Raw genomic sequence first — 27,607 nt, 5'->3', positions numbered from 1 at the left:
GATCCCAGAACCCTGGGATCACGACCCGAGCCAAAGGCAGAGGCTTTAACCCACTGAGCCACCCAGGTGCCCCTGTTTTTTTTTTTTGTTTGTTTGTTTTTTAAAGATTTATTTATTTATTTGACAGACAGAGATAAGTAGGCAGAGAGGCAGGCAGAGAGAGAGGGGGAAGCAGGCTCCCTGCTGAGCAGAGAACCCGATGTGGGGCTCTATCCCAGGACCTTGGGATCATGACCTGAGCCGAAGGCAGAGGCTTTAACCCACTGAGCCACCCAGGCACCCCAGCATCGTGTTTTCAAAGATCATTTATATTGTAGCACATAGCAGAAGTTCATTTTTTTATCGCCAAGTAATCCCCCATGTGGATAAAAACATATTTTATTCATTCATTCATCAGTTGATGGACGTTTGGGTTGTTTTCACTTTTTTTGGCTATTATGAATAATGCTGCTATGAAATCTGTGTACGGTTTTTATGTGGACATAGGTTTTCATTTGTCTTGGGTGTGTACTTAGGAGTAGTTGAACCAGATTGTGAAGTTTGTAAAATACAGAATTGTATAAGGTCAAAGTCATTTATAATGCTCCCTGACATCCACCACCTCCCAGTGAGCCAAGTACTTTAATATTTTGGAGCATATTTTTCTGTTTCCCAAGCATGTCCATACATACCCCTTTCTCTTCTGCTTTCTGTCACTATAGATTAGATGGAATCTCTTAGGGTTTCATGTAAATGGAATCATATAGTACGTACTCTTGTGTCTGCCTTCTTTCATTCAGCATGCTTTCTGAGGTTTCTTCATATTTTGTGTATATCAGTTCCTTTTTACTGAGGATAACTTTTCTAGTGCAAGAATATATATCACAATTTTTTATCTGATGGACATTTGGGTTGTCTCCACCTCAAGTTATTATGAATAAAGCTGCTGTGAACATTCCTGTACAAGTCACTGTGTGAAGATGGGTTTTCATTGATCTAGGAAGTGGAATGTTTAGCTCTTATGTTTGTTTAACTTCATAAGAAACTACCATACTGTTTCTCAAAATGGTTGAAACCATTTCACATTCCCTCCAGATATAAATATATATATATATTTTATATTCCCTCCAGATAATATATATAAATATATATATTTATTACATAATATATATATTAATTCCTCCCAGATAAATATATATTACTTTCCCTCCAAATAGAAATATATATATATGAATATATATATATAAATATATATATTATTCTTTTTTTAGTAAGCTCTAGGCCAAATGTGGGGCTTGAACTCGTGACCCTGAGATCATGAGTTGCATACCCTATTGACTGAGCCAGCTAGGTACCGTTTGGTAATACTGATTAAAGCCAAATTCTTACTTTCAAGCAGGTCACCATCTCCAGGATGGAGCCCTGTCTACCCCTTCCCGACCTTTGCTTCCCTATGGATGAGTGATAGCCCAAGTTTCCAGGAGGAGGAGGGAGGGAAGGGCAGGGAAGTTGTGGAGCCCCATGAGTTACACGCACTCCCCCTTGGGGGCATGGCCGGGGAGATGATGGCACCATGGGGAAGTAGCCCCCGATTCTTAGCTTTGTTCAGCAAGTGCTAAACAAAGGAAAACACTAAAAGAACATTGAAAAGGAAGTAGATAGGGAGGGCCATTGTCCCCTGAGTGAATGACCCTTTATGCTTGTCTTTTACAGGGTGGGAATCCTCAGCCACTTTCTGTTTTCATTACTTGTCCGAGAAATGTGTGTTGAAACTCATTTGCTTCCTCCCTCAGCCCTTTGCCATACATCCCAGCCAAAGAGAAACCAGCAGCTCTGCTGTCAGAAGAGGAAGGCAAAGTGATGGTGACTGTCCCTGGACAATAAAAACTCCCATAAAACTAGTTTAAAGTTGACACAGCCCCACGCATCCAGACTCACTGAGTCTAGAGGGTTTGGGTCTTCCAACTAACTGTTAGGCAAAAGGGCCAGAGGCAGGGGTTGGATACCCTTAGTCCCTCAGCGGTTCTGCTGTCTTATTAAGTCATCCCGATGTTGCTGAGGTGGACACCAGGTGCTGCTAGAGCCCCCTGCGGAAGGATTTGTTGCGGCCAGCTGCAGGAAGTGCTGGCAGCAGACAGCCCGCACCCCTGTCAGAGCTGGCCTTGGCTGCTGAGAGCTCGATGGCCTTGGCTGCTGAGAGCTGCCTGCCCAGGCTGGCTCACCAGGACTGGAGTGGCGGGAGTGTGACTCCGGAAGTCTGTGGAGTTCCGGAACTTCAGTTAGCTGAAGCTGTCTGAGACCTTGACCTCTCTGTCTCCCCACTCCTGTTCCCTCCCTCCCTTCCACGGATGGTAGTCCCACCAGCACCTCCGCATAAGCATTCTGCCCACTGAGGTCCATCTCAGAGTCTGCTTCCTGGAGAACACACCTGGGACAATGATTTAGTACAAAGGAAGCTGTGAACTTGTATGAGCCTATTTGTGTCACAATTCGATATATACTTCCAAACGCATGGAATATTTGTGGAAACTTACAGAAGAAGACTGTTAGCAACAGCTACCTCCAGGAACTAGGACGGGCTTCTTTTAGAGCCGGGAGGTATTCATTTTATATTCTTTACCATAAGCATGAATTACTTTTTTTTTTTTTTAATAATAGAAAACCCTCCAATTTTAAGTAACATCAGATTGCCTCACACATAGTTGTCATGGCTACCATTTGGAGAACACCTCCGTACTGTGTACATTAGCACGCGTTCTCTAATGCTCACAACAGTGCAGAGAGGTGGGTGTTGTTATCATCCCATTTTACAGACAAGGGAGCTGAGCTTCAGAGGTGCCAAATGATTGGTCCAGAAGCAGCAGTCCCCAAGCAGTGAAGCTGGAACTGACAAGGATTCTAACTCCAGTGTTGAGGATGTTTCTAGACTTGGTCAGGGTGTGTGTCTTTCTGTCAGTTCAAATGGTGCCCTCTGTTCTGAATGGAGAGTGTGGTGTGGGGGAAACAGCAACGAACTGACTGTCAAGACTAAGCTTCTGGTCTTGTTGCTGTTATTAGTGACCTCTGAGTTATTTATCGTTTATGTGCTGCACTTACCTAGAAAAATCCAAAAGTCATTTTGGTGTAGAAGCAAGATCAAGGGGCACCTTGGTAGCTCAGTCATTAAGTGTCTGCCTTCAGCCCAGGTCACGATCCCAGGGTCCTGGGATTGAACCCCAAATTGGGCTCCCTGCTCGGTGGGAAGCCTGCTTCTCCCTCTCCCACTCCCCCACTTGTATTCCATCTCTCTCTCTCTCTCTCTGTGTCAAATAAATAAAATCTTTAAAAAAAATAAGCAAGATCAAAAGGCTGTTAAGTTTGACAGAGTTGGATCCTCCTAGGTACTGTGTGATTTTTAACAAGTCACTGAACCTCTCTGAGCCACAATTCTCTATTTTTTAAAAATTTTTATTTATTTATTATTTGATATAGAGAGAGAGATAAACAGTGAGAAAGGGAACACAGCAGGGTGAGTGGGAGAGGGAGAAGCAGGCTTCCAGCTGACCAGGGAGCCTGATGCAGGGCTTGATCTCAGGACCCTGAGGTTATGATCTGAGCTGAAGGCAGATGCTTTAGGACTGAGCCACCCAGGTGACCCAATTTTCTATTCTTTAAAGTAGAGAAAATGGACTCTAAGACTCAGAGTTGTTATGAGGGTTAAATGACATAATGGAACAGTACTTACTATATTCTAGGCACTCAAGAAATCATTCCTTCCTCCTTGGAATGTAACCTTTTGTTGTTGTTGTTGTTTTTTAAAGTTTTTATTTATTTATTTGACAGAGAGAAAGAGATCACAAGTAGGCAGAGCGGTAGGCATAGAGAAAGGGGGAAGCAGGCTCCCTGCCCGATGCGGGGCTCGATCCCAGGACCCTGAGACCATGACCTGAGCTGAAGGCAGAGGCTTAACCCACTGAGCCACCCAGGTGCCCCTAACCTTTGGTTTTTGAAATAAAGACAGCTGTGCCTCATTTTAGCATAAGTAAAAATACTCAATTTGCTAAAGAAGATATATTTAATGCATGTGAAAGGACTGGTTTGGGATTCTTTTATGGACCAGCCAAAGAAAGGAACCCTTTTTCTCATGACCATTGTTTTATCCCTACAAGCTCCCCACGACTGAAAGATATCCAATACATAAGGACTCTCCTGGGTGGGAAGTGGGAAAGTAAGAGACCCTCCTTGGAAAGTGTGAAGGGGAAAAAAAATCAATCCCTAGACCTGGGAAGAGTGGTGCTGTGGTGGATTTTGTGGTGGTCTCCCAGAAGGTAGGTCCCTGTGTTGACCTCTGGAAACTGTGAATGTGACCGAATACAAAGAAAGGATCTTCGCAGATGTAATGTTAAGATTATCTGGGTGGAGCCTGAACCCAATGACAAGTGTCCTCATAAGAGACACAAAGGGGAGACACAAGGGGAAGGGGAGAAGTCCAGGATGAGACTGCACTTTGGGTTATACAGCCATCAACAATGCCTGATGCCACCAGATGCTGGATGGGGAGGGGGGAGGGGAGGATTCTCCACCAGGCCTTCAGAGGGAGTGTGGCTCTGCCAAAACCTCGATTTTCCGCTCTGCCCCCACCTAGATTTTGGACTCTTGACCCCACCTGTGAAAGAAAAAATTCCTTTTGTTTCAGGCCATCGAGTTCGTAGCCATTTGTCCCAGGAGCCACAGGAAACCAATACAGGTGCCACAAGACAATCTGAGTGCCAACTGTGGGAAAAGAATCAAGATTACATGACATCAAAGAAGGACTCATTGGACTAAGTGCTTAGTGACTAGGCAATAGGAATATAGACCTAAGAGATGACATGCGAGCCTTCTGAGACAAGGGCACACAGAGAGGGAAGTGGGTCAGTTCAGGGCAGGAAGCAAGAGAGGCTGTGCTGACGAAGTGAGAGATATCTGCCATTTCAGATTCTGCCCCAATAATGGTGAAATGGATGTCTCAAATGTTGGGGAATTGGGTAGAGATACACAGAGGGTGAGAACGTTTATGTTAGAACAACAAAAAATAAAAAATATAAAAGGAGATGGTCAAGAGGCAGGATAGGCTTTCTTCTAAGGAGCCAGTAAGCAAGTACTGGGAGGTACTGACCTCTCAGAACCAAAGGTCTGAGAAGGACGCCACAGGCCTCTACTGAGGAATCTCTGAGAGAAATGCATCAAAAGGAAGGGTGTGAACACAGCCTGTGCCCAACAACAGGGGACTGGCTGAAAACACAGTGACACAATAGGACATAATGTAATCACTAGGGTTAAGGCTGGAGATTCACAGTCACCGAAATGAAAGATGTTCAAGGCATATTATCCAGTGCGGAAAGCAAGCGATAAAACAGGAAGTACAAAGTTACCCCTTTGCTTGTGTGTAAAATGGAGATGAAGATAAGAGTACTTACTTCGTGGGGAGGTACAAGGATTTAATTAATCAGTTCACACCGAGTACTGAGCAGGGCCCGGAGCGTGTAGATGTCACGCGGTATCGTTACTCTCATTACTTCTTCCAGGTCTTCAGGTCCACAGTTCGGACCCTTGAGGGTCAGCTATGTTTTGGAACTTGGAATTTCTCAGATTTTACAAAGGTGCCTAATTATGGGAAACCCTCAGCGTGTCTGAGGCAGCAACTTACAATCAAACCCATGAAAATTTCTGCAGCGGAACCTGAATATTCCCTCTAAGAGGGATGAATATATAAGTTGTGTCACATCAGTTTGGGTCGGGTTGTGTAGCCAAATAAGTTTGCTGCAAACTTAGACAACAAAAACACAAGCAAAACAACCTTGTGGTTTTTCCGAAAGTTTTCTCTTCCTGGAACTATAGGGAAGGGTCTCTGGGCATGTGTTCTATACAGGCATCAGGAGAGCCCGTGAGCATTGCATTGCTAGAATCTTCCTGCGGACTGACAAGAATGTAGCTTGTTTTTATCTTTGCCTTTTGACTTTGTTATATTTTAAATTTTTCTGCAGTGAGTATTCATTACCTTTTTTGAGTGAGGGCGCCTATAGCTTCCTGAATTTTAATCAATCCAGATAGATTATTTAAATTTTATCTGTCCAGATAAATTTAAAATGGGGGAATATTGTATCGCTCCATGGAAACCCAAAAGGTTCTCAATCAGCATCAAATTAATAAATTTCATTTTTGGCCCTAAGGAAATATTTCTCTGGGAAGACAGGATCAATGAAAGACATGGAATGGGATTTTCAGGTTTTTTTCTTGTGTCTTTAAGCCAGTCCCAGCAGTCAATGGCCTGGAAGATCAAGCCCCCCCAGGAACTTTTTTTTTTTCTTAAGATTTTATTTATTTATTTGATAGAGAGAGAAATCACAAGTAAGCAGAGAGGCAGGCAGAGAGAGAAGGGGAAGAAGGCTCGTCGCTGAGCAGAGAGCCCGACGCGGGGCTCCATCCGGAGACCCTGGGATCATGACCTGAGCTGAACGAAGGCAGCGGCTTTAACCTACTGAGCCACCCAGGCACCCCTGGAAAACTTTTAAAAAATATATTTTATTTATACATTTGAGAGAGAGAGCGCAGAAGCACATAAGCAGAGAGAGCAGCAGGGGGAGAGGGAGAAGCACGCCTCTCGTCCATCAGGCTTCCTGATGCGGGGCTCAATCCCGGGACCCTGGGGTTATGACCTGAGCTGAAGGCCATCGCTTAATCAACCGAGCCACTCAAGGGCCCCAAGCCCCCTAGAAACTTGATAACGTTTTACCTGCTCTTTCCTGATACGGATGTATTAGTTTTATGTTAAAAGGTAAAGTCACAATAATAACCACAAGCTGGAAAAAGAAATACTAAGAATGTGGGGAAAGGAGGGCCATCTGTGTGGACAGTGTCAATGGAAAGGAAGAAGAAGAAACAGGTGAGGCAGACTTTTCTGACCTTGGGGACTGCTGGTGACCAAGGCAAGTGGTGGGGGGAGAAGCAGGTAGAGAGACAGCCAGTAAGAAGCAGAAAACACTGAACTGTTTCAAGAACTAGGAAGGAGAAGTCGTTGAGCAAAGCTGTGGTCAAGTGAAGACGAGAGAGGCAGCTGCTGGAGGCTGAATTTGCAGGCCAGGCAAAATGCAGGCCCCAAAGGGGAAGTGTCCCTGTCGAAAGGTCTGTGGACACCCTGCTGAGTTCCACGGGCAGTGAAACAAGGGGCCCTTTTGTGCTCAGTGCCTCTGGCACTTGAACAATTTGAGGGAGGGAAATTACAATTTCAGGAGGAAATTTTTTTTTTTTTTTTAAGATTTTATTTATTTATTTGACAGACAGATCACACGTAGGCAAGAGGCAGGCAGAGAGAGAGGAGGAAGCGGACTCCCTGCTGAGCAGAAAGCCTGATGCGGGGCTTGATCCCAGGATCCTGGGATCATGACCTGAGCTGAAGGCAGAGGCTTTAACCCACTGAGCCACCCAGGCGCCCCAGCAGGAGGAAATTTTAATGTGGGTCTATATGGTTTTGAGTGACTGTGAAGTTCTTAGAATGATGAAAACCCAAAAGAATATTAAAAGGATATATGCACATATTATTTTAAAATATATAAATTATTTCTCTATATTATAAAAATAATATTATCATACGGGGTTGGCTGATAGCTGAGGGACTTCTGCCAGTTGACCAGACTTGGAAAGGGAAGTGGGCCTAAGCCTGTGGGAGTCATAGAAGAAGAGGGGTGGTAGGAACTTGCAGAAAACCTAAATAGAAATGGGGCTTTTAATTAGGCAAGTCATGGTGTGGACCTAATGACACTGAAGGGTAGAAAGTGTCAGGTGAGGAGGACATCATGTACCCACAAAACTCATAGCTGCACGCTATGTGGCTAAAGCCCTACTCTCAGGACCCAAGTCCAACTGCTAATGGAAGGAGATAGAGGAGCGAGGGTCCCAGAGGAGAAAGATCCTCCCTCCAGAGAAGGTTCCAAGAGCAACAGACCCCTCACAACTCATAGAGGGCTCCCCAATGTGCAGCCCTCCCAACAAAGTCAGCAGACTGCCTGGGAGAGGAAGTGCATATTTCTTTTTCTTTCTTTTTAAAGATTTTATTTATTTATTTGACAGAGAGAGATCACAAGTAGTCAGGGGCAGGCAGAGAGAGAGAGGGAAGCAGGCTCCCCACTGAGTAGAGAGCCCAATGCAGGCCTTGATTTTAGGACCCTGAGATCATGACCTGAGTGAGCCGAAGACAGAGGCTTAACCCACTGAGCCACCCAGGCACCCGAAGTTCATATTTCTTGCCCAGTTACCAAGGTTAGCATGGCCCACGTGAGAATCTGGGCCTACATGGCCACTCTTTTGAAGCCTTGGACTGCCTGAGAGGCAAGACTGAGTAAAGGAGGTTAGAGCAGCCCCTCAAAAAGGGCTGGGGTGCATGTGTGTGACACGCAATAGGGCAGAGGTTCTTAAACTAGGCCATGTGGAACCCTGGGCCTAAGTACTTTACAGCGAAATCAGAAGTCTTTGCTGCATTTGCAGATAGAATAGGCTCCTTTTAAAAAAATATTGTTTATTTATTGCTTTAAAATTAATATATTTTTTATCAGAAGAATTAAAAGAAGTTATCTACAAATATATTTTACTACAAATATATTTTAGCTATATTTATGAATAATAGTTAACTGTCATTATTATTTAATTAATATTTCTTGAGTGCTTACCGAGATAAAGCACCATTCTTAACCCTTTTCAGATTTTTTTTTAAGATTTTATTTATTTATTCAACAGAGAGATAGAGATTACAAGTAAGCAGACAGAGGGAGAGGGAGAAGCAGGCCTCCCGCTGAGCAAGGAGCCCGGATGCGGGGCTCGATCCTAGGACCCTGAGACCATGACCCGAGCCAAAGGCAGATGCCCAACGACTGAGCCACCCAGGTGCCCCCCTTTTCAGATTTTGAAGCATGTGATTTTCATAATAACCTTATGAGATAGAAATATTCTTATTCCTATTTAACAGTAAAAGAAACTGAGGAACAGAGAGGTAAAAAAATTTGTCCAAAGTCACACAGTAATAGGTAGGGAATGGGAATTCAAACCTAGATCTGACAATGTAGCCTACAGTTTTAGACAATATGTACAATGTATTATATACAGTTTTACATTAAGGTTTTTCATTAAATATTATATTGTATTTCCTACATCACAAAAAAGAATTTACTTTTTGTGTTTGTGCCTTATAAATTTTCATAATTATTTTGTTCCCTGTCACCATTTGTTTACCCTAAAATCAAAGAGAAGAAAATATCTGATTTAGTTTAAACCTATATGTTTATTTGGTGTATCTGTATATACATTACATATTTATTTAATATATCAATCTTTAAGGTGTCCAAAAAAGGAAAGTGCTGCCCAAGAGCTCCATCCCATGACTAAAAACAAACAAACATATCTTAACAAATTTAAAAGAATAGAAGTTGTATAAAGTATGCAGTCAGACCACAATGGAATTACACTAGAACGAATAACAGAAAGATAGTTGGAAATTCCAAAACACTTGGAGATTAAAAAACACACTTCCAAAAGATATATGAGTCAAAAAAGAAGTCTCAAGGAAAATTAAAAAAATATTTTGAACTAAATGAAAATAAAAATATAACATCAAAATTTGCAGGATGCAGTGAAACTGCTTAGAGAGAAATATACGGCATTATATGTACATTAGAAAAGAAAGATCTAGCTTTGTGCAGTGACAGTATCGTAGCCAATGAGGTTTATCCGAGGCGCGATTATTGCTGATTATTGCTAATTGAAAAGAAAGATCTAAAATCATTAATGTAAGCTTCTACTTTAGGAAACTAAAGAAAAAAGAGGAATAAAAGCCTAAATCAAGAGGAGGGAAATAAATAATAATTGGAGCAGAAATAAATAAACTGAAAACAGGAAAAAATAAAGAAAAACCAATGAAACCAAAAGCTAGTTCTTTGGAAAAACAACAAATAAAAATGATAAACCTCTTGCCAGGCTAAATGAGAAAAAAAGAGAAAAGACACAAATAACAAATATCAGAAATGAAAGAAGAGTCATCTCCCCTGGACATCAAAAGGATAATAAAAAAGTATTATGAACAAACTCTATGCGCACAAAATTGACAACTTAGATGAAATGAACTAATTTTCTGAAAGATAAAAACTACTAAGCTTACAAAAGGAGACACAGATAACCTGAATAGACCTCTATCCAGCAATGAAATTGAACCAATAATCAGTAACATTCCAAAGTAGAAAGCACCAGGCCCAGATGGGTTTATGGGTGAATTCTACCAAACATTTCAATAAGAAATGGTATCAATTCTCTATAATCTCTTCCAGAAAATAGAAGCAGAGGAAACAGTTCTTTACTTTTCACTTTCATAACAGTTTGCATTTATTCCATTTAGAAGAAACACTTCTTTTTTTTTTTTTTTAAAGATTTTATTTATTTATTTGACAGAGAGAAATCACAAGTAGACGGAGAGGCAGGCAGAGAGAGAGAGAGGAAGCAGACTCCCTGATGAGCAGAGAGCCCGATGCGGGACTCGATCCCAGGACCCCGAGATCATGACCTGAGCTGAAGGCAGCGGCTTAACCCACTGAGCCACCCAGGTGCCCAGAAGAAGAAACACTTCTTAACTCATTCTGTGAGGGCAGCTTTACCCTATTACCAAGACTGGATAAATACATTACCAGAAAGGAAGACCCAGGGTGCCTGTGTGGCTTAGTGGGTTAAAGCCTCTGCCCTCAGCTCAGGTCATGATCCCAGGGTCCTGGGATTGAGACCCACACTGGTCTCTCTGCTCCATGGAGAGCCTGCTTCCTCTTCTCTCTCTGCCTTTCCTCTCTGCCTACTTATGATCTCTGTCTATCAAATAAATAAATAAAATCTTAAAAAAAAAAAAGGAAAACCCAGGCCTGATTATCTCTCATGACTACAGATGCAAAAATCCTCAACAAAATAACAAATCAAATCCAACAACATACAAAAAGAATTATACATCACAACCAAATGGGATTTATTCCAGGTATTACAAGGCTATGTCAATATTCAAAAATCAATGAATGTCATCCATCTCATGAATAGGCTAAAAAATAACAAAATCCAATACCTATTTAGTATAAAAATTCTCCAGAAATCAAAACCGAAGGAGCACTTCCTCAGCTTGATAAAGAGCACCAACAGAAACTTATAGCTTGAATCATTCTTTTTTTTTTTTTAAAGATTTTTTATTTATTTATTTGACAGAGAGAAATCACAAGCAGACGGAGAGGCAGGTAGAGAGAGAGGAAGGGAAACAGGCTCCCTGCTGAGCAGAAAGCCCAATGTGGGACTTGATCCCAGGACCCTGAGATCATGACCTGAGCTGAAGGCAGCGGCTTAACCCACTGAGCCACCCAGGCACCCAGCTTGAATCATTCTTAATGTGAGAGAACCCATGCTTTCCCTCTGTGACTGGGAACAAGGCAAGATGTCCTCTCTCACCACTGCTATTCAAAATCACACTAGAGGAGCACCTGGCTGGCTCAGTCCATAGAGCACGAGACTCTAGATCTTGGGATTGTGAGAGGAAGCCCCAGGGTTGGTGTAGAGATTACTTAAAAATAAAATCTTAAAACAAAACAAAAACAAAACTGTACTGGAAGTCCTGGCTAATACAAAAAGACAAAAAAATGAGACAAAAAGTATGCAGATTGTCAAGGAAGAAATAAAACCATCTTTGCTTACAGATGACAAGATTGTCTATGTAGAAAACCCCAAGGACTTGACCAAACAAACAAATGAACAAACCTTCCCGGGAGTAGTAAACTATGATGGCAAGATTGCAAGATGACAAGGTTAATATACAAAAGTCCATCGCTTTCCCAAATAGTAGCAATGAACAATTGGAGTTCAAAATTTAAAAATAGTATCTTCTACATTAGGACTAGGGAAAGAGAGAAACACTTAATAACAAAATATACACAGATCTATATGAGGAACACTACAAAACTCTAATGAAGGAAATCAAAGATCTAAAAAAATGGAGGAATATTCCAAGTTCATGGCTAGAGAGTCTCCATATTGTTCAAAGTCAATTCTTCCCAATTGATCTAAGAATTGATTTAATCCCAATCGAAATCCCAGGAAATTATTTTATCTATATCAACAAACTGATCCTAAAGTTTATATAGAAAACCAGAAGATCCAAAACAGCTAACTCAATGCTGAAGAAGAACAAAGTTAGATGTCTGGCACTACACAACTTTAAGACTTACAATAAAGCCATAGTAATCAAGACAGTGGTAAGGACAAAAAAATAGACAAAAAGATCATTGAAACAGAATAGAGAGTCCAGACATACAGCCACACAAATATAGTTACCTGATCTTTCTGACAAAGGATAAAAGTCAAGTCAGGGAAAAAGGATAGTCTTTTCAAAAAACGGTGCTGGAAAATTGGACAAACATAGGCAAAAAAGGGAAGAAAGAAAGAAAGAAAGAAAGAAAGAGAGGGAAGGAGGGAAATAAATAAATAAATAAATAAATAAATAAAAAGAAGAATTTAGACACAGATCTTATAGCTTTCACAGAAATGAACCCCAAATGAATTACAGACCTAACTGTAAAACACAAAACTATAAAATTTCTAGAAGATAATATAGGAGAAAATCTAGGTCGCCATGGGTTTGGCTCTCACTTTTCAGATACAATACCAAAATCATAATCCATGAAAGAAAAAATTGATCAATGGGCTTTATTAAAAGAAAACATTTTATTTCTGTGAAAGACAATGTTCAGAGAACGAAAATACAAGCCACAGAATGGGAGAAAATATCTGCAAAACACATGTCTGATAAAGACCTTGAATACAAAATACACAAAGAACACTTAAAACCCAACAATAAGGAAAGAAATAATCTGGTTAAAAAGTGGGCAAAATATCTTTAACAGTCACCTCACCAAAGAAGAGATACAGATGGCAAACAAGTTTATGAAAAGATAGTCAACATCATATTAATGCATCATAACTAATGCAAGAGGTTAATGATAAGAGGAAATTGCATAGGAGTGAATATAGAAAGAGAGTATATGAAAACTCTCTGAACTGTCTGCTTGATTTTTTTGTAAACTTAAAACTGTCCTAAAAAATAAAGGTCTATTTACTGAAAAACATAAATGTCTGAGAGTAACAAAAACAAATAAAAAAAGAATATAGGGGAAGGGAGGGCTTACCTTACTAAATGTGGCAGAGACAAACTAGGTTCACACTCAATATCCAGCAACGTTTAGTTTAGTCTTTAAGACTTCATTTCTCTGCTTCCCTTACAGACATAGGTATAAATACATTTTTTAGTTGGGACTTCCAGAAAAGCCATAAAAATGAAATCAGACAGTTGGCATGTACCCTTCTGGCTCTTCCCCATTCTGTTTCCTGCCTGGAAAAAAGGGATCTATGGCTGGAGCTTCAGCAGCTGTCCTGGAGCACAAGGAGATCATGAGGTTGAAAGTCACGGCTGAGAGTGGCTGAGCAGAATGATGGAAGTCTGGGTTCTTAATGAACATGGCGCTACTATGTGAACCCTGGCCTTATTATACGAGACTTCATTTATGTGATAGAAATAAACTTATTTCTCATTTAAGCTTCTATTATTTGCTATCCATGTTACTAGTTGAACACAATTTCTACCTTGTATACCAGATAATAAAGCTTGTATAGCTTTACAGCAACCGTATGTATAGCATAGGAATAAATGATACAAGTAGAATAATAATAATAAAGAGTCCAGAAACAAATTTGAACAAGAACTTAATATGAATAAAGATAACATTTCATTTACAAGGAAAAAGATGGATTACTTAATATATGGTGTTGGCAGAACTGACTATCCATCTGGAAGAAAATATGATGATACTTCTACCCCATATCATATGCAAAAATAAATTCCAGATGGACTAAAAGTCTAAATGTGAAAAATAAAAATATTAGATGCAAATGTAAGGAATTATTTTTAAAATTATAAAGTAAAGAAGACTTTCTGATGCAAAAGATAAAACTTAGAAACCCTAAGGGTCACCACCTAAGAGGAAGAGGAGGAGAGAGAATCTCAAGCAGGCACACACTCAGCCCAGAGCCTGATGCAGGGCTCGATCTCACAACCCTGAAAGTGACCTGAGCAGAAGTCAAGGGTTGGTCAGGTGCTTAACCTACTGAGCTACCCAAGCACCTCGTCATATATCATCTTTTAAAAATGAGCATGTTTTTATACAGCAAAAAAAACTATAAACAAAATCGGAAGACTAAATACTTAATATATACATGACAAAGGGGGAATGTTGCTAATGTACCTTAACTCCTACACACAAAAAAAGGCAATTAAAAACTTAACAAAGCATATTAACAGGTAACTTCCAGAAAAAAGGTGTAAATCATCAATGATATGAAAACATTCTTAACTTCAATGGTATTCAAGGAATGCAATTAGCACAAAAAAGTATAGCATTTTGATCTATCACATTAGCAAAAATAAAAAATATATTGGTGAGACCACCCATGTGAATATGGAATGTGAATTTCTACAACATGTCTGGAAAATGTTATAATAATATGTATTAAAAATGCACATAGTCCTTAATCCAGAAATACTACTTTGTATAATATATTCTACAGAAAAAGAAAAAAACAGTACATAAAGAAATATATTCAAGAAAATTTGTTGTAGCATGACTTTGTAGGGGCAAAAAGATGCACCTGAAGAAAAAGAACTTAATGGGAACCCCCATCAGTATAGGAGAGTGGATATATGGGGTGTTACACAACTTAAAAGAAATGAGTACATATATATGTATATATGCATTGACCTAGTCACATGTCTGGACCAATGGACTTTTTCCCGTTTCTTAAACAACCATTTGAGGACTCTGTTTACCTAAGCAACAGAGGAAACAATTTTTATTTTATTATATAAGAAGTAACCCATGGAAAATTGAGCTAATTGGGACCATATTTCTGATTTATCCCTGTGATGTCTCAGCATTCCCAGAGTGATACTTCAAGCAACTGTCTAGCTGATTATCTTTTTATCAGGCTCGAAATGTAGTGGGTTTAGCTTCCGGCGACAGAGGAGCACCTCCTGTGGGTCCAACCTTCCCACAGATGACATAACAAATAGAAACACTAACAAGTACCTACAGGCACGGACGAATGGGAAGCAGGCAGACACTGGAGGGGAGTCAACATTTAGACCGGAACAGTTCTGAGTTTCTCAGTTTTGCATCTTTTGGCCAGAGCACAGTCCCCACTTTTGCCCTGCGGGGCAGCTCAAATTCAGATAGATCACATGCAGTCCAATGGTCTTGAGGAATCAAAGCAGCTGGAAAGTAAGCGGGGGGTTATCTCAGAAAGAAAGGAAAGGGAGGGGAGCTCCCAACTCTGCCCAAAGCTCTGCTAACTCCTGAACTATAACTGTGCAGGGCAGACTCTAATTAAAAGGCTGAAATGGCCAGAATTGATTAAAAAAAAAAAAAAAAAAGAACGAAAAATTTAATCATGTGCAGGTTACCTTGGAGATATAAGTGAAGTATCAAGATGTGGGTAGGTTGAAGGTTAAATGGATGGAAAATTATGCTATGTAAACAGTAAGCACAGAATGGTAAGATAGCTTTTTAAGTATCAGATAAAGCAGATGTCAACCCGAGAGGATCACCATAAATAGATAAAAGATTTTACAGAGTATTGGGGTGCCTGGGTGGCTCAGTCCATTAAGCGACTGACTTTTGATCTCAGCTCAGGCCTTGATTTCAGTTTCCTGAGTTCAGGCCCCACATTGGGCTTCCAACTGGGCACAGAGCCTACTTTAAACAAACTAACAAAAAAGTATTTAGGGGCGTGTAGGTGGCTCAGTTGGTTGGGTGTCTACCTTTGGCTCAGGTCATAATCCCAGAATCCTGGGACTGAGATCCATGTCAGTCTCCCTGCTCAGTGGGGAGTCTGCTTGTCCCTCTCCTTCTGTCCCTCCCCCTGTTCATGCTCTCTCTCTGTCTCAAACGAATAAATAAATGAAATTTTTTAAAAAAAAGTATTTAAGGAGTATTTACTAGAGTTAAAAGGCTTAATTCATTAGAGAGATGCAACAGTCTAAATGTGTATGTGCCTAATAAAGCCTTAAAATGGAGGTTCTGGAACATGAAAGAAAAATTGACAGAATTAAGAGAATAATTAGAAAATAATTTCCCAGCCACAGCTGGACATTTGAAAGTAGATCTCTCTGCAATTGATAGAACTTGATAAAAATTAGTAAAGATATAGAAGATCAGAATAACACTATGAGAATTGGTCTTGATCTAATTGATAATACGCCCCAAAACTGCAGAATACATGTTCTTTTCAAATGCATCTTATACACTCATCAAGATAGATTATAAGCTGGGTCATGAAATGAATCTCAATAAATTAAAAAAGTTGAAGTCATACAGAGTCTCCTTTCTGACCATAATGGAATTAAATTAGAAATCAGTAATAATAAGAGATATATATATTTTTTAAAAAGCCCAAATATTTGGAGATTGACTCACTTTTTTTTAAAGATTTTATTTTTTGAGTTGACTCACTTTAAAAAAAAAAAGATTTTATTTATTTAACAGACAGAGATCACAAGTAGGCAGAGAGAGGCAGGCAGAGAGACAGAGAGAAGCAGGCTCCCTGACGAGCAGAGAGCCTGATGTGGGGCTGGATCTCAAGACTCTGGGATTATGACCCAAGCCGAAGGCAGAGGCCCAACCCTCTGAGCCACCAAGGCACCCCGACTGACTCACTTTTAAATAACCCATGGTTCAAACAAGAAACCACAGGGAACATTAGAAAATATTTTGAATTATAAAATATATTTCTAAAATAATATAATAATAAAATTATAAAATAATTTATAAAATTATAAAAATAATAAAAATAAATATAAAATACAACATATCAAAACTTGGGAGATGCAACTAAAGCATTGAATTTGGGGAAATTTATAGCTTTACATTTTTATATTAGAAAAGATAATAGGAATAAAATTAATCACCAAAGTTTCAATCTTAGGAAGCTAGATAAGAGCAAAGTGAACCCAAAGTAAGTGGAAGGAAGGAAAAAATAATGAGCAAAAAGCAACAAAGTAAAAAACAAACCATGGAAAAATTAACCAAAACCTGGTTCTTCGGAAAAATAAATGACATTTAATAAACAACCATCTAGACTGAGAAAGAAAGAGAGAGAAGTCACAAATTTATAGTATCAGGACTAAAAGAGGGACTATCATTCCATATCCTCTAGAATTTAAAAGGATAATAAGGAAATATTATGAATTACTTCATATTAGTAAAATTTTAAAACTTACATTAAGTGGACAAATTACTTGAAAAGTACACCTTACTAATACGAGCACAGATAAAATGCAAAATCTAAATAGCCCTATGTCTATTGAGGAAACTGATATGGCAAAACCTTCTCACAAAGAACAATTTAGGCCTGGATAGTTTTAACTGTTAATTCTATCAAACACTTAAGAAAGAAATAATGCCAAGTTTTCTGTACTAGAAAACAATAAAGTGAATACTCTCAAACATGTTTTATGAGGCCAGATTAACCCTGATACCAAAAACTAATAAAAGATATTACAAAAACAAAATTACACAGATGCAAAAATCCTTAACAAGATATTAGTGAATTGACAACATATAAGAAGGCTGATGTATCATGATCATATTGAGTTTATCCTAGGCATTCAAGACTGATTTAACCTTTTAGGAGCTTATGGTAGATTTAGGGGAAAGAACTGCAAAGTTAAAGCATCAAACCATGGAAAGAATTTCTACATTTACTTTTTTTTTTTTTTTTTTTTTTTTTACTGATAGTTAAAAACACAAGTGGTCAGATATAGCTTCAAAAATCCCCAAGAAATGAAAATCCCACCAGATTAGGAATTAAGGCCAGAATTCTGGTCCTGGTATCACCTCCAACTCAATGGATAATGTTAGAAAGATCATTTAGCCTGTCTTGGTTTTAGTTTACACATGGGTCCAATAATGACCTTTTAGGGTCTTTCCCAACTGTTACACCTTGAGAGTCTATAAGGCCAAGTCCTAAAATTTTTTATCACAGCTGCCTAGACTTTCTGCTTCATCACCTCAGAAGGTGGAAGTAGAAAATGTGTAAGATATGCTTTCATGCACAGATGAAGCACCATCTGCATGTGGCTTGAAGTGCTGAGGGTTCAAGGGAGACCCCTCCCCACCTTGAAAGCACCCATGTGTTCTGAGGAGGTACTTTTAATGAACTTCCTGCAAGCATCCAAGCTATCATGGTGCTGTGTATGGAAAGACCATGGAACTTGAACTCAGACTGAGCTGGGTTTGAGCTCCAGTTCTGCTACCTGCTGAATGATCCTGGAAAAATGTTCCAACATCTCTGAATCTCAGTTTCTTCTTCTGCAAAGTGGAGCTAATATGTGGGATGCAGAATTATTGTGGGGGATAAATTGCAAGAGCATTAGGAAATTTGTGGTTACAGTCAGGTCTCAGTAACTGCTAGGTTCCATTCACATATTGGTCAAGAATTAGGTTGGGCTACACGTGGCAGGACATGTAAATATCCAAGTCTCAGATAAGACAGAGTTGTATGTGTTTCTTTTTCATGTAAAAGAGTTCCGTGGGGGGGAGGGGAGGGTGCGGAGGGACACCTGGGGCTTGTTTGGGTGCTCCGTGGTCACTAGGGAACTAGGGAACTAGTGATAGACTCTGCTCATCTTTCTGCTCCATTGTCCTTAGTGTGTGGCTTCTGTTCACACAATCGCCTCAGAGTCTAAGAGGGCTGTTGGCTCTCCAGTCATCTCGTTCACTTTCCTGGCAGGCATTAAAAGAGGGAGAGAGGCAAAGGGAAACTAAAAAAAGAGAGGGTGGAAGGGTTAAGCAGCCTCTAAAGAACTCTAGAGAGTCAGTGACTTCCATTCACAACTGGATTCCTCTAGGCTCTAAGAGAAGCTGGGGAATGGAATCCTGTGGCTCCAAACGGGATTCTGTTACTAAGAAACATGGGGAAAATGGATATTGGGTGGGCAACCAGCAGTCTTTGCAACACTAGTTTTCCTTGTTACTAAGGTTAATTTTGGGTTGGGGAACCAGCACAGAATGGCTGGCATGGTCTTTGAATCATAATGCGTGGCAAGGGAGGCAGCTTTTGTGTAACCGATGGATTTCAATTCAAATCTAGTTTTGACACTTACTAACCAAGTGATCGTGGGTCAGGCAAATTACCTTATTGGAACCTCAGTTTCTTCACCTGGAAAATGGGCTAACAATAATATGGCTGCCTCACTGGTTTGAGTTAAACATTCATGAAAGCTGAGTAAGTGACAACACTGACTAGTAGCCACACAGCAGATTCTTAAGAATATTTTGTTCTGAAGAACTTGAGATTCAGGGCCATTGCTCAAAGGGGTCCAATGAGGAGTCCTTGGGTTATGGCATAAGGAGTGGCCATTTTGGTTGACTAGGGCAGGAGGTTTCCCTCTTGCAAGAAGGTAGGCTTCTAGGTTCTGTCTGCAAAGCTACCTGATGCTAAAAAGCTATAATTGTCCCCAGATAGTCTGCATTGGGCCCACTGTGTTGGGCTGAGACTGTCTTGAGCGGGTAGAAAGGAAAGCAGATTTTATAACTCTAGAGTGTTGACAAGGCTAAACCAGGTCCTTGGTACCCTGGAACTCTTTCTCCCTGCCTCTACCTGTGATGGCCTCTTGGCCTATCCCCTATCATTTGGTCTACACATACCCCACCCTATGTGTATGAATGTGCGGAGTCTTTCTGAACTGAGCAAAGCAAGGAACGAGTGCCTCAGGTGAAGGTTGTGGGGCCCTGGGCAGGTCACTTGATCTGTGTGATTCGTCTTCACCTATAAAATGGGCAGGTTGGCTTCGATGATTTAAAAGCAAACAATGCTCGTTGAACACCTGTTGTGTGTTGGAGCCTATGCCAGGGACTGGGACACAGTGGAGGAAGAGACAGAGCCTGCCCCTGAGAGGCTGAAGGTCTGATGGGACATACATAGGATAGTGAGCAGGGAGGTGGGGCCTGCCAGTGCCCTTTCCTGATGCAGGCGCTTCAGGAGTGCCTTCAGGAGCTGGAAATCCCAGCAGAGCAGGGGGATCTTGCAGGTGACAGAGCTGTGGTCTGCCTACCTGCAGTGGGAGGTGAGGCCAGTACTGGCTTGTGACTTGTGTTGTTCTTCAAATCACAGCTGGCTGTGCTTTAAGCCTTCACCACATCATCCAGTGGGCAGAAGCATGGACTGCAGAGCCCGGCTGTTGGGGTTCAGAACTTGGCTCTCTGCAATGCACTGGCTGTATGCCCTTGGGTTAAGGTATTTAACTTTTTTATCTATAAAATGTGCATGCCATTTGCATCTTCCTCATATGACAGTTAAGAGAATTAAGATGAGGGCGCCTGGGTGGCTCATTGGGTTAAGCCTTTGCCTTCGGCTCAGGTCATGACCTCAGGGTCCTGGGATCAAGCCCCACATCGGACTCTCTACTCAGCCAGGAGCCTGCTTCCTCCTCTCTCTCTGCCTGCCTTTCTGTCTACTTGTGATCTCTGTCAAATAAATAAATAAAATCTTTTAAAGAAAAGCTTCAACGTAAAAAATAATATACTCTATTTATTTAAAAAAAAAAAAGGAGAGAGAATTAAGATGAATTAAGAGTATACTGCTGCAGAATACTCCACCATCTCTACCCTTTGTCCTGATAATTGAGGTCTTGACAACCAAGAAAAAAGGCTCTGTCTGGTCCTCAGTCCTGAGAGATTATGAAAGAACATCTTGAAGATGTAAGAAACAGGGATTTCTTCCCTACTCCTCATCCCTCTGTTCTTTAGATGACCTATATTTATCTTCCTGGCCTTTCCTGTTTACCAAGACAATAAGAGGGTAGGGCAGCAGTCATGTTCAAGTTCTCCATTCTGCCTGGAACCCACCTGCGGGCCAACCCGTGCTGGAGGGATTGACTGTAGAGCTTGCCCCTAGACCCAATGCCCACGTGCCAGAGCAGGGATTTTCAGAGGAACAGTCACCCTGCCTTCCATCTTTTGCAAAAACTGTCAAATGGAGATGTAAAAACAGACACCACTTCCTCCAATCCAGCCCCACCTGCTGTATAAGGGACCTGGCCGGAATTGCCAGTATTGGGGACTGGCTGACACCTCACTGAGGGAATGTTGGCTTCTGAGTCCTCTTCCCAGCCAAATCCCAGAGGTCCATGCTGTGGAACAGTGGGAGCATTCAGAATTTGGACTCCTGACCCAGCACCAGAGACCTTACCCACAACTGACGGATGCCCGCTAAGAGTTGTAAGAAGTCTAGAAATATTCTTTCAGTTCAAAGTCGTCCAGAGCTGCATTCGGATAGGACTCACAAGAGAAATACAGACTGGCCAGGGCCCCAGGCTTGTGAAGAGTGAGGGAAGGTGCCAGAGAGGTAGACAGTGTTCAGGCAAAGTTCTCTGAAGAGGAGGATAGGACTCACAAGAGAAATACAGACTGGCCAGGGCCCCAGGCTTGTGAAGAGTGAGGGAAGGTGCCAGAGAGGTAGACAGTGTTCAGGCAAAGTTCTCTGAAGAGGAGGATAATCCTCAGAGCCCTAGCATTTTCTGAGCTGGGATGCCTTCATTGTGCACATGAGGAAAAGGAGGGCTTATGGAGTCATTTGTGTTAGATTTCATTCTCCCAGACTCCTCAGAGACCCACATGACTGACTACCTTCTCAGAATCCTCTTCCTTGGCCTCCTGCTTATTTTGGTCTGCCTCTTCTCTTGTCTTTCTGGTTATTTCAGTCTCCTGTGGCCCCTGAGCATGGTCTTTCCCTCAGGTTCTGCCCTTGAGACCAGGCTTTTGCTCTTCTCCCCTTCACGCCTCTCCCCCATCCACTCATGCAGCTTCAACCCCAAGGAGGTCGACCCTGGTCAGTCGTAGGCCCTCACCTCTCGTGCAAGGACAGAGGTCCAAAGACACCCCACAGGTCCCACAAACTCAACATTTCCAGACTTCAGCTCATCATTTTCCTTATTCTTGATGGCTTTTATTATGGACAGCCCATTTTTGACATCTCATATTCCCCTCCTTCAAGTTCAGTGATTTTCAGTGCCTGAAAATTCCCTATCCTTCAGTTTCAAATTGAAGGCTTTCCAGGCCATATTCGTTAATTCACTCATCGAAATACTTTCTGAGTATATTAATATTCTCTATGCCAGAGTTGGCTCCAAGTGCTAGAGGTTCCATGGTGAAAAAGACAAGCCCGGATCCTGCCTCTGAGGGACTTAAAATTGCATGGAGGGGACACAAATTAACATAAGTAATTGCAGAAACATAGCTATATAATTTCTACTAAAAAATACTACAGGGCTGCGACAATGCCTGATGGCGGGGAGGCGGGGCGGAGTGGAGAGAGTGGGAGGGAGAAGGTGTAGCTAATCTGATCTGGAGGCCAGAGAAGGCCTGAACATGGAAAATAGGTGTGAGGTATAGCAGGATTGATCTCATCTCCTCTTTCAGAATTCCAGGTCTGTAGTAGGCTAAGTAATGGTTCATCAAAGATGTCCACGTCCTTACCCCTATCATCCATGAATATGTCATGTCACATGGCAAAGGAGATTAAGATTGTAGATGGTTTTAGGGTTGTTGGTCTCCCTTAAAAAAGGGAGATCTTCCTGGATTATCCAGGTGGGATCAATGTCCTTAAAGTGGAAGAGGGAGAAATAAAAAAGTCAGAGAGAGAGAGAGAGAGAGATGTGATATCCTAAGCTGGGTCAAAGAGATTTTATGTGGCTGGGTTTAATTAAGGTTTTTGGAAGGGGGGCATAAACCAAGTAAAGTGGGTAGTCTCTAGAAGCTGAAAAAGGCAAGGAAATGCATTCTCTTTTAGAACCTCTAGAAAGGAACACAGCCCTGCTGACACCTTGATTTTAGCCCAGTGTGACTCCTCTTGGACTTCTGAAATCCAGAGCAGGAAGAGAATAAATTTGTGTTATTTTAAGATGTTAAGTTTGCTGTAATTTTTTATGGCAGCTGTAAAAAATTATAATTATAGGCCTGAGCCCTGATAGTTCCATTTCTAAATCCACTTCATTTATTTCCACCTCTGTCTGAACCCGGTCTTTCCCTCCTCTCTGCTCTCCGGACTCATCTTCTGGATCCTGCATTTTTGAGGACTCCAAGGGTCCAGGGCTGTTTAGATCAGATATAGAGGCAGGCAGAGGCAGGAGAGCAAAAAGCAGGCAGGTGAGTACAAGGGTCCACGGAGAGCTCTGGTTCTGGACTCGGGCCTGCTGGAAGCTCAGGGAGCATTTATTCCCTATGTGCATATGAGCAAGGGAGCAAGGCGCTTGGCATGTTTCTTCATCTCAAACATGAAGACATGATAGGTGCCACCTCAAAGGCCTAAAAGGCAGTAACTGTATCATGCATTTGTCACAGGAGATTATCCTTTGTGCCATCAGGAGACCAGGTCCAAGGAATTACAGAAAAATCACTGGAGGGTAATTAAGGGCAACGCTAAGCACCCAGGGCCAGGTTCTTCTTCCTCTTCCTGCCCCCTCCCCTTTCCTGCCAGGGTGGCGGCTCAGGGAGAAAGCTCCAGGGGATGGGGAGATAGCTGTGCCAGCTGTGCTCAGATACACCCCTGACCCAGGTCACAGAGGTCCGGCAGCTCCACCTTCTCCCTCCCTCTCCCCCATTCGCCTTGGACTTCGCTTTGGACTGCCCTTTGGCGCCCAGTCAGGCCGGTTTCGCCTGGAGTGGGACGCACGTGGCGCGAAGCCCCCTTGGCAGTGCGGGGAGCCAGCCGGCGGCTCGGCCCGGGTGGGGTGGGGGTTCTCACTTCCCCTCCCCAACGGCCACGGGTGCAGGTGCCGCGGGCAGTGCCCCGCAGGCGGGGCGGGTCCTGTGGACACGCCCCCGCGGCCGGTCCTCGCAGCCGGTCGGGAGGAAGCGCCAGAGCCGCGGCTGGTGCTGCGCAGAGCCCGGCGCCGCTGCCGCCCCGCGCCCCGGGACGCCGCCGGGCCCGGCCCCGCGCGCGCAGCGAGCGGGGCAGGTGAACTGCGCCCGGCACCATGGCAGCCTCAGGTGCGTAGGCGGGCCCGGGCCCCCTCCCGAGCCTCCCCGCTGGCGCGCCCTCTTGCCCACCGCCGCGGCCCGAGCACCCGGCCGCTCCCTGCTCTGCGTCTTCCGCGCGGGATCTGTGCGCTTCTGCTCTTTCCCTCGTTCCCGCTTCCCCGGCATAAACCCAGCTTTCCCACGTGCCCCTTCCCAGCCTGTGGCGCGATTCTCTCCTGCCCCCGCCTGCGCCTCCCCTGTCCCCCGTCTTCTAAGTCTCCTTTCCTCTCTCCGACTGGCTCTAGTTGCTTCTTAGAGTTGTTTCCCTTGTTCCTCCAACTCCGTGAACCCGAGTCCCGTGGAAACAAGGCGGAGAGAGCCCACTTTCCCACTTCTGGGAAATGCCTCTCTTAGGGCCCCATTGGGCCAATAGGGGGCGCTCAGGCAGTCAGGAGGGCGGCCCTTGGGCCACCTTCCCAGGCCACCTTCCTCTAACCCTGACTTTGCTTTCCATCTAGAATTTCCATAGAAATCTAGGAACACCGTTCCGTTATCTTTAGTTCTCTTATGTCTTTTGCAGAATTTTGGGGAGTGGGGAAAAGTGAAGTCCACTGGGTAATCTACCCATCGAAAGGTGCCAGGAGTCTCTTTTGATTCGTCTTGGGTTCTTCTCTGGTTCATGGGTTGTACACTCGCCAAAGTTACTCACTCTCTGAGATCCCGGACAAACCATGTGATAATGATGATAACAGAGACAACTGAGGACCACTTACTATGCACTAGGATAGTTATCGTGCACCCACCTGTGTTCTCAGTGGTGACCAGGACAGCCTGGTCTCTGCTCGCAGGGAGTTAGTTTACAGTCCTGTGCAAGAAGGCGATGAGTAAACAGGGAATTGCTAGGTGAGAAGATGAGGGTTACTGTATTTGCAAGTGAGGTTGCTTGTATTTTCCTCACCCATTTTATGATGTTTTAGTAGAGATAACATGTATAAACAGGATGTAAACCTCTTGAAAACTAAAATCTAGTCAGCCGGGAGAAGATACTGTGCTTGAAGGATGTGGGCAGATGCTAGAATGAAGAGCCAGCTGTCCCCGTATCCCCTGAGGTCTATCTAGCCTTCTCATGGTGCATTGGAAGCTGGGGCAGGGTGGGGGTGGGTGGGTTTGGGGGATTATTGGGGGTGAGAGCTATGGGGTGGGGGTAGAGAAGGTCAATGGTAAGAGTTCTATTAGATTTGGTAATACAGGATCCTTCTTTAAAGGGAGTGGGAAAATGGCTAGCTTTAGCCTTGTGGCTCTCCAGGGGGGCTCTAGAGGTTAGAAGAAGCTGTATTGTGGTAACAGTAGTCTCAGAGTCCACACGTTCCCTTCAAAAGCTGAAATAGAGTTATGTAGAGGAAATTCATTCATTCAATAATTATTTATTGTGTGCCTACCGTTTCTAGGCAGTGTTGTAGGTATCAGGTGTATATTCAACAGTCAGAACAAACATAAGCCTCTTACCCAGGGAGCTTATGGAATGTGGGGGAAAGCAGGCAATATGCTTGATAAGGCAATTCATGATATGTTAAGTGCATTGGGAAAACAGTAGAGGGGGTGGAAGGGGCAGAGGAGGTTGGGTTTAAATTTTATCTTTTTATTTTTTTAAAAGATTTTATTTATTTTTATGAGAGAGAGAGAGCAAGCAAGCACAAGTGGAGGGGAGGGGCAGAGGGGGAAGCAGGCTCCCTGCTGAGCAGGGAGCCCAATGTGGGACTCAATCCCAGGATTCTTGGGATCATGACTTGAGCTGAAGGCAGATGCTTAACAGACTGAGCCACCCATGTGGCCTGGGTTTATAATTTTTTTATTTTATTTTTTTTAAAGATTTTATTTATTTATTTGACAGACAGAAATCACAAGTAGACAGAGAGGTAGGCAGAGAGAGAGGGGAAGCAGGCTCCCCGCCAAGCAGAGAGCCCGATGCGGGGCTCGATCCCACGACCCTGGGATCATGACCTGAGCTGAAGGCAGAGGCCTTAACCCACTGAGCCACCCAGGTGCCCCGGCCTGGGTTTATAATTTTAAAGGAGGCGACCAGATTAGGCCTCATGGAGAAAGGGCCATTTGAGTGAAGATCTGAAAGGTCATGTAGGGGAACAGTGTTCCATTCAGAGGAACAGTAAATGGGTGTATATGGTGTATTTAAGGAACAAGGAGCAGGTGGTGGAATAAGTAGGTGATTGGGGGGAAGTAGGAGATGAGTTCAGTGAAGCTCCCACCTCTTTCCATGGCTGAGAACAGGCCCTGGGCTGTTACGTGCAAGAAATAGCAAGCTGGAAGAGCCTTTGGCTAGAGGAAACAGAGAAAACCACCTTCGTCTAGGGTCCTGTGTGCATGACTCCAGTAGGGCTTGGCGGAAGGAGCTATAAGAGTGTGCTCCTATTCACATGGGGACTCTAGTTCAGTGGCCAGACCTGGGGCTATTTATAGGCTCTGTAGTGGCTTCTGCTGATGTCGGTAATGGTTAGGGCTGTCAAACCCTGCTTCTCTCAGCATGCACTGCGGTGAGACACCACTTCAGGTCCTACAAGTGGGAGTTGGGCCTCTGAAGTCCTGGGGGCTCTCTGAGGTCTGGAGGTGCAAGGACTCATGGTGGCCGTGAGAATACCTCTTGCAAGATAGGATAGGGTGCGGTGTCACCTGGGCCATTCATTCATGCAATCTTTGGCTCGTCTTCCTCCTCTCTCTACCTCTCTTCCCCCTCCTCCTCCTTTCCCTTATTTAAACCGTTTTATTCAGATATAATTCACATACCATACACTTTTCCCATTTAAAGAATACAATTTTAAAAAAACCCCAAACAACCAAAAGTGTACGATTCAGTGTTTGTTTGTTTTTAGTATCTTCACAGGTGCAAACATCACTATGGTCCATTTTAGAACATTTTCATCACCTTAGAAAGAAACTCATTTTGAGAAATGCGTGAAGAGGGGTGCACATTTAAAAAAGAGAGAAACTTTCTTTGCTTTGGCTATCACTCTCTGTTCCCTCCTCCTGCTACATCTGTGTCTGTAGATTTCCCGACTCAGGACTTCCATATGAATGCGATCACACAGTCTGTGGTCTTCTGTGTTTTCTTTCATATAACATAGCGTTTCCAAGGTTCATCGAGTTGTAGCATGTGTCAGCACTTCATTTCTTTTTAAGGCTGAATCGTGTGGTCTTCAAATTTCCTTCTGCTGAAGGGAAAGCATTTGGATTTTACTTTTTCGAAAGACATCTTTGTTTATTGAAATCAAGGAGAATCTTGGCTCCTTGTTTTTGAAAGAGTGTGGGAAGCAAGATGAAATGAAACGGAATGAGCCTACCCTGGCTCCTGATGGCATCTATTGCATTTACGCATGGCAGAGAGGAGACAAAGAAGGCATAAGTGACTTCCCCAAGTGACTGAGTCTGTGGCTGGGTGAAGACCAGAATCCTTTCCTCCGTGTGTCAGCCTTCAGATCTTTGAAGAAAGCTTGCATACTTTTTCTTGCCCTTTTTTAAAAAAATTG

General features: G+C 42.7%; 1 protein-coding gene across 1 annotated transcript in view; it reads left to right on the top strand.

The window, feature by feature from the left end:
* The first annotated feature begins 23,579 nt into the window (after positions 1-23,579).
* PIK3AP1 (phosphoinositide-3-kinase adaptor protein 1) overlaps positions 23,580-27,607 on the top strand; it is a 115,310-nt gene continuing 111,282 nt past the window's right edge. The window contains exon 1 of the mRNA XM_082722145.1: positions 23,580-24,098. Within this exon, the coding sequence (XP_082578271.1) occupies positions 24,086-24,098 (13 nt within the window). The 5' untranslated portion in view covers positions 23,580-24,085. The remainder of the gene's footprint in view (positions 24,099-27,607) is intronic.

Source organism: Mustela nivalis (assembly GCF_964662115.1).
Source record: "Mustela nivalis genome assembly, chromosome: 2".
Lineage (NCBI taxonomy): Eukaryota > Metazoa > Chordata > Mammalia > Carnivora > Mustelidae > Mustela > Mustela nivalis.
Note: the sequence above shows the minus strand (reverse complement) of the source record. Positions and strands in the feature narration are given on the sequence as shown.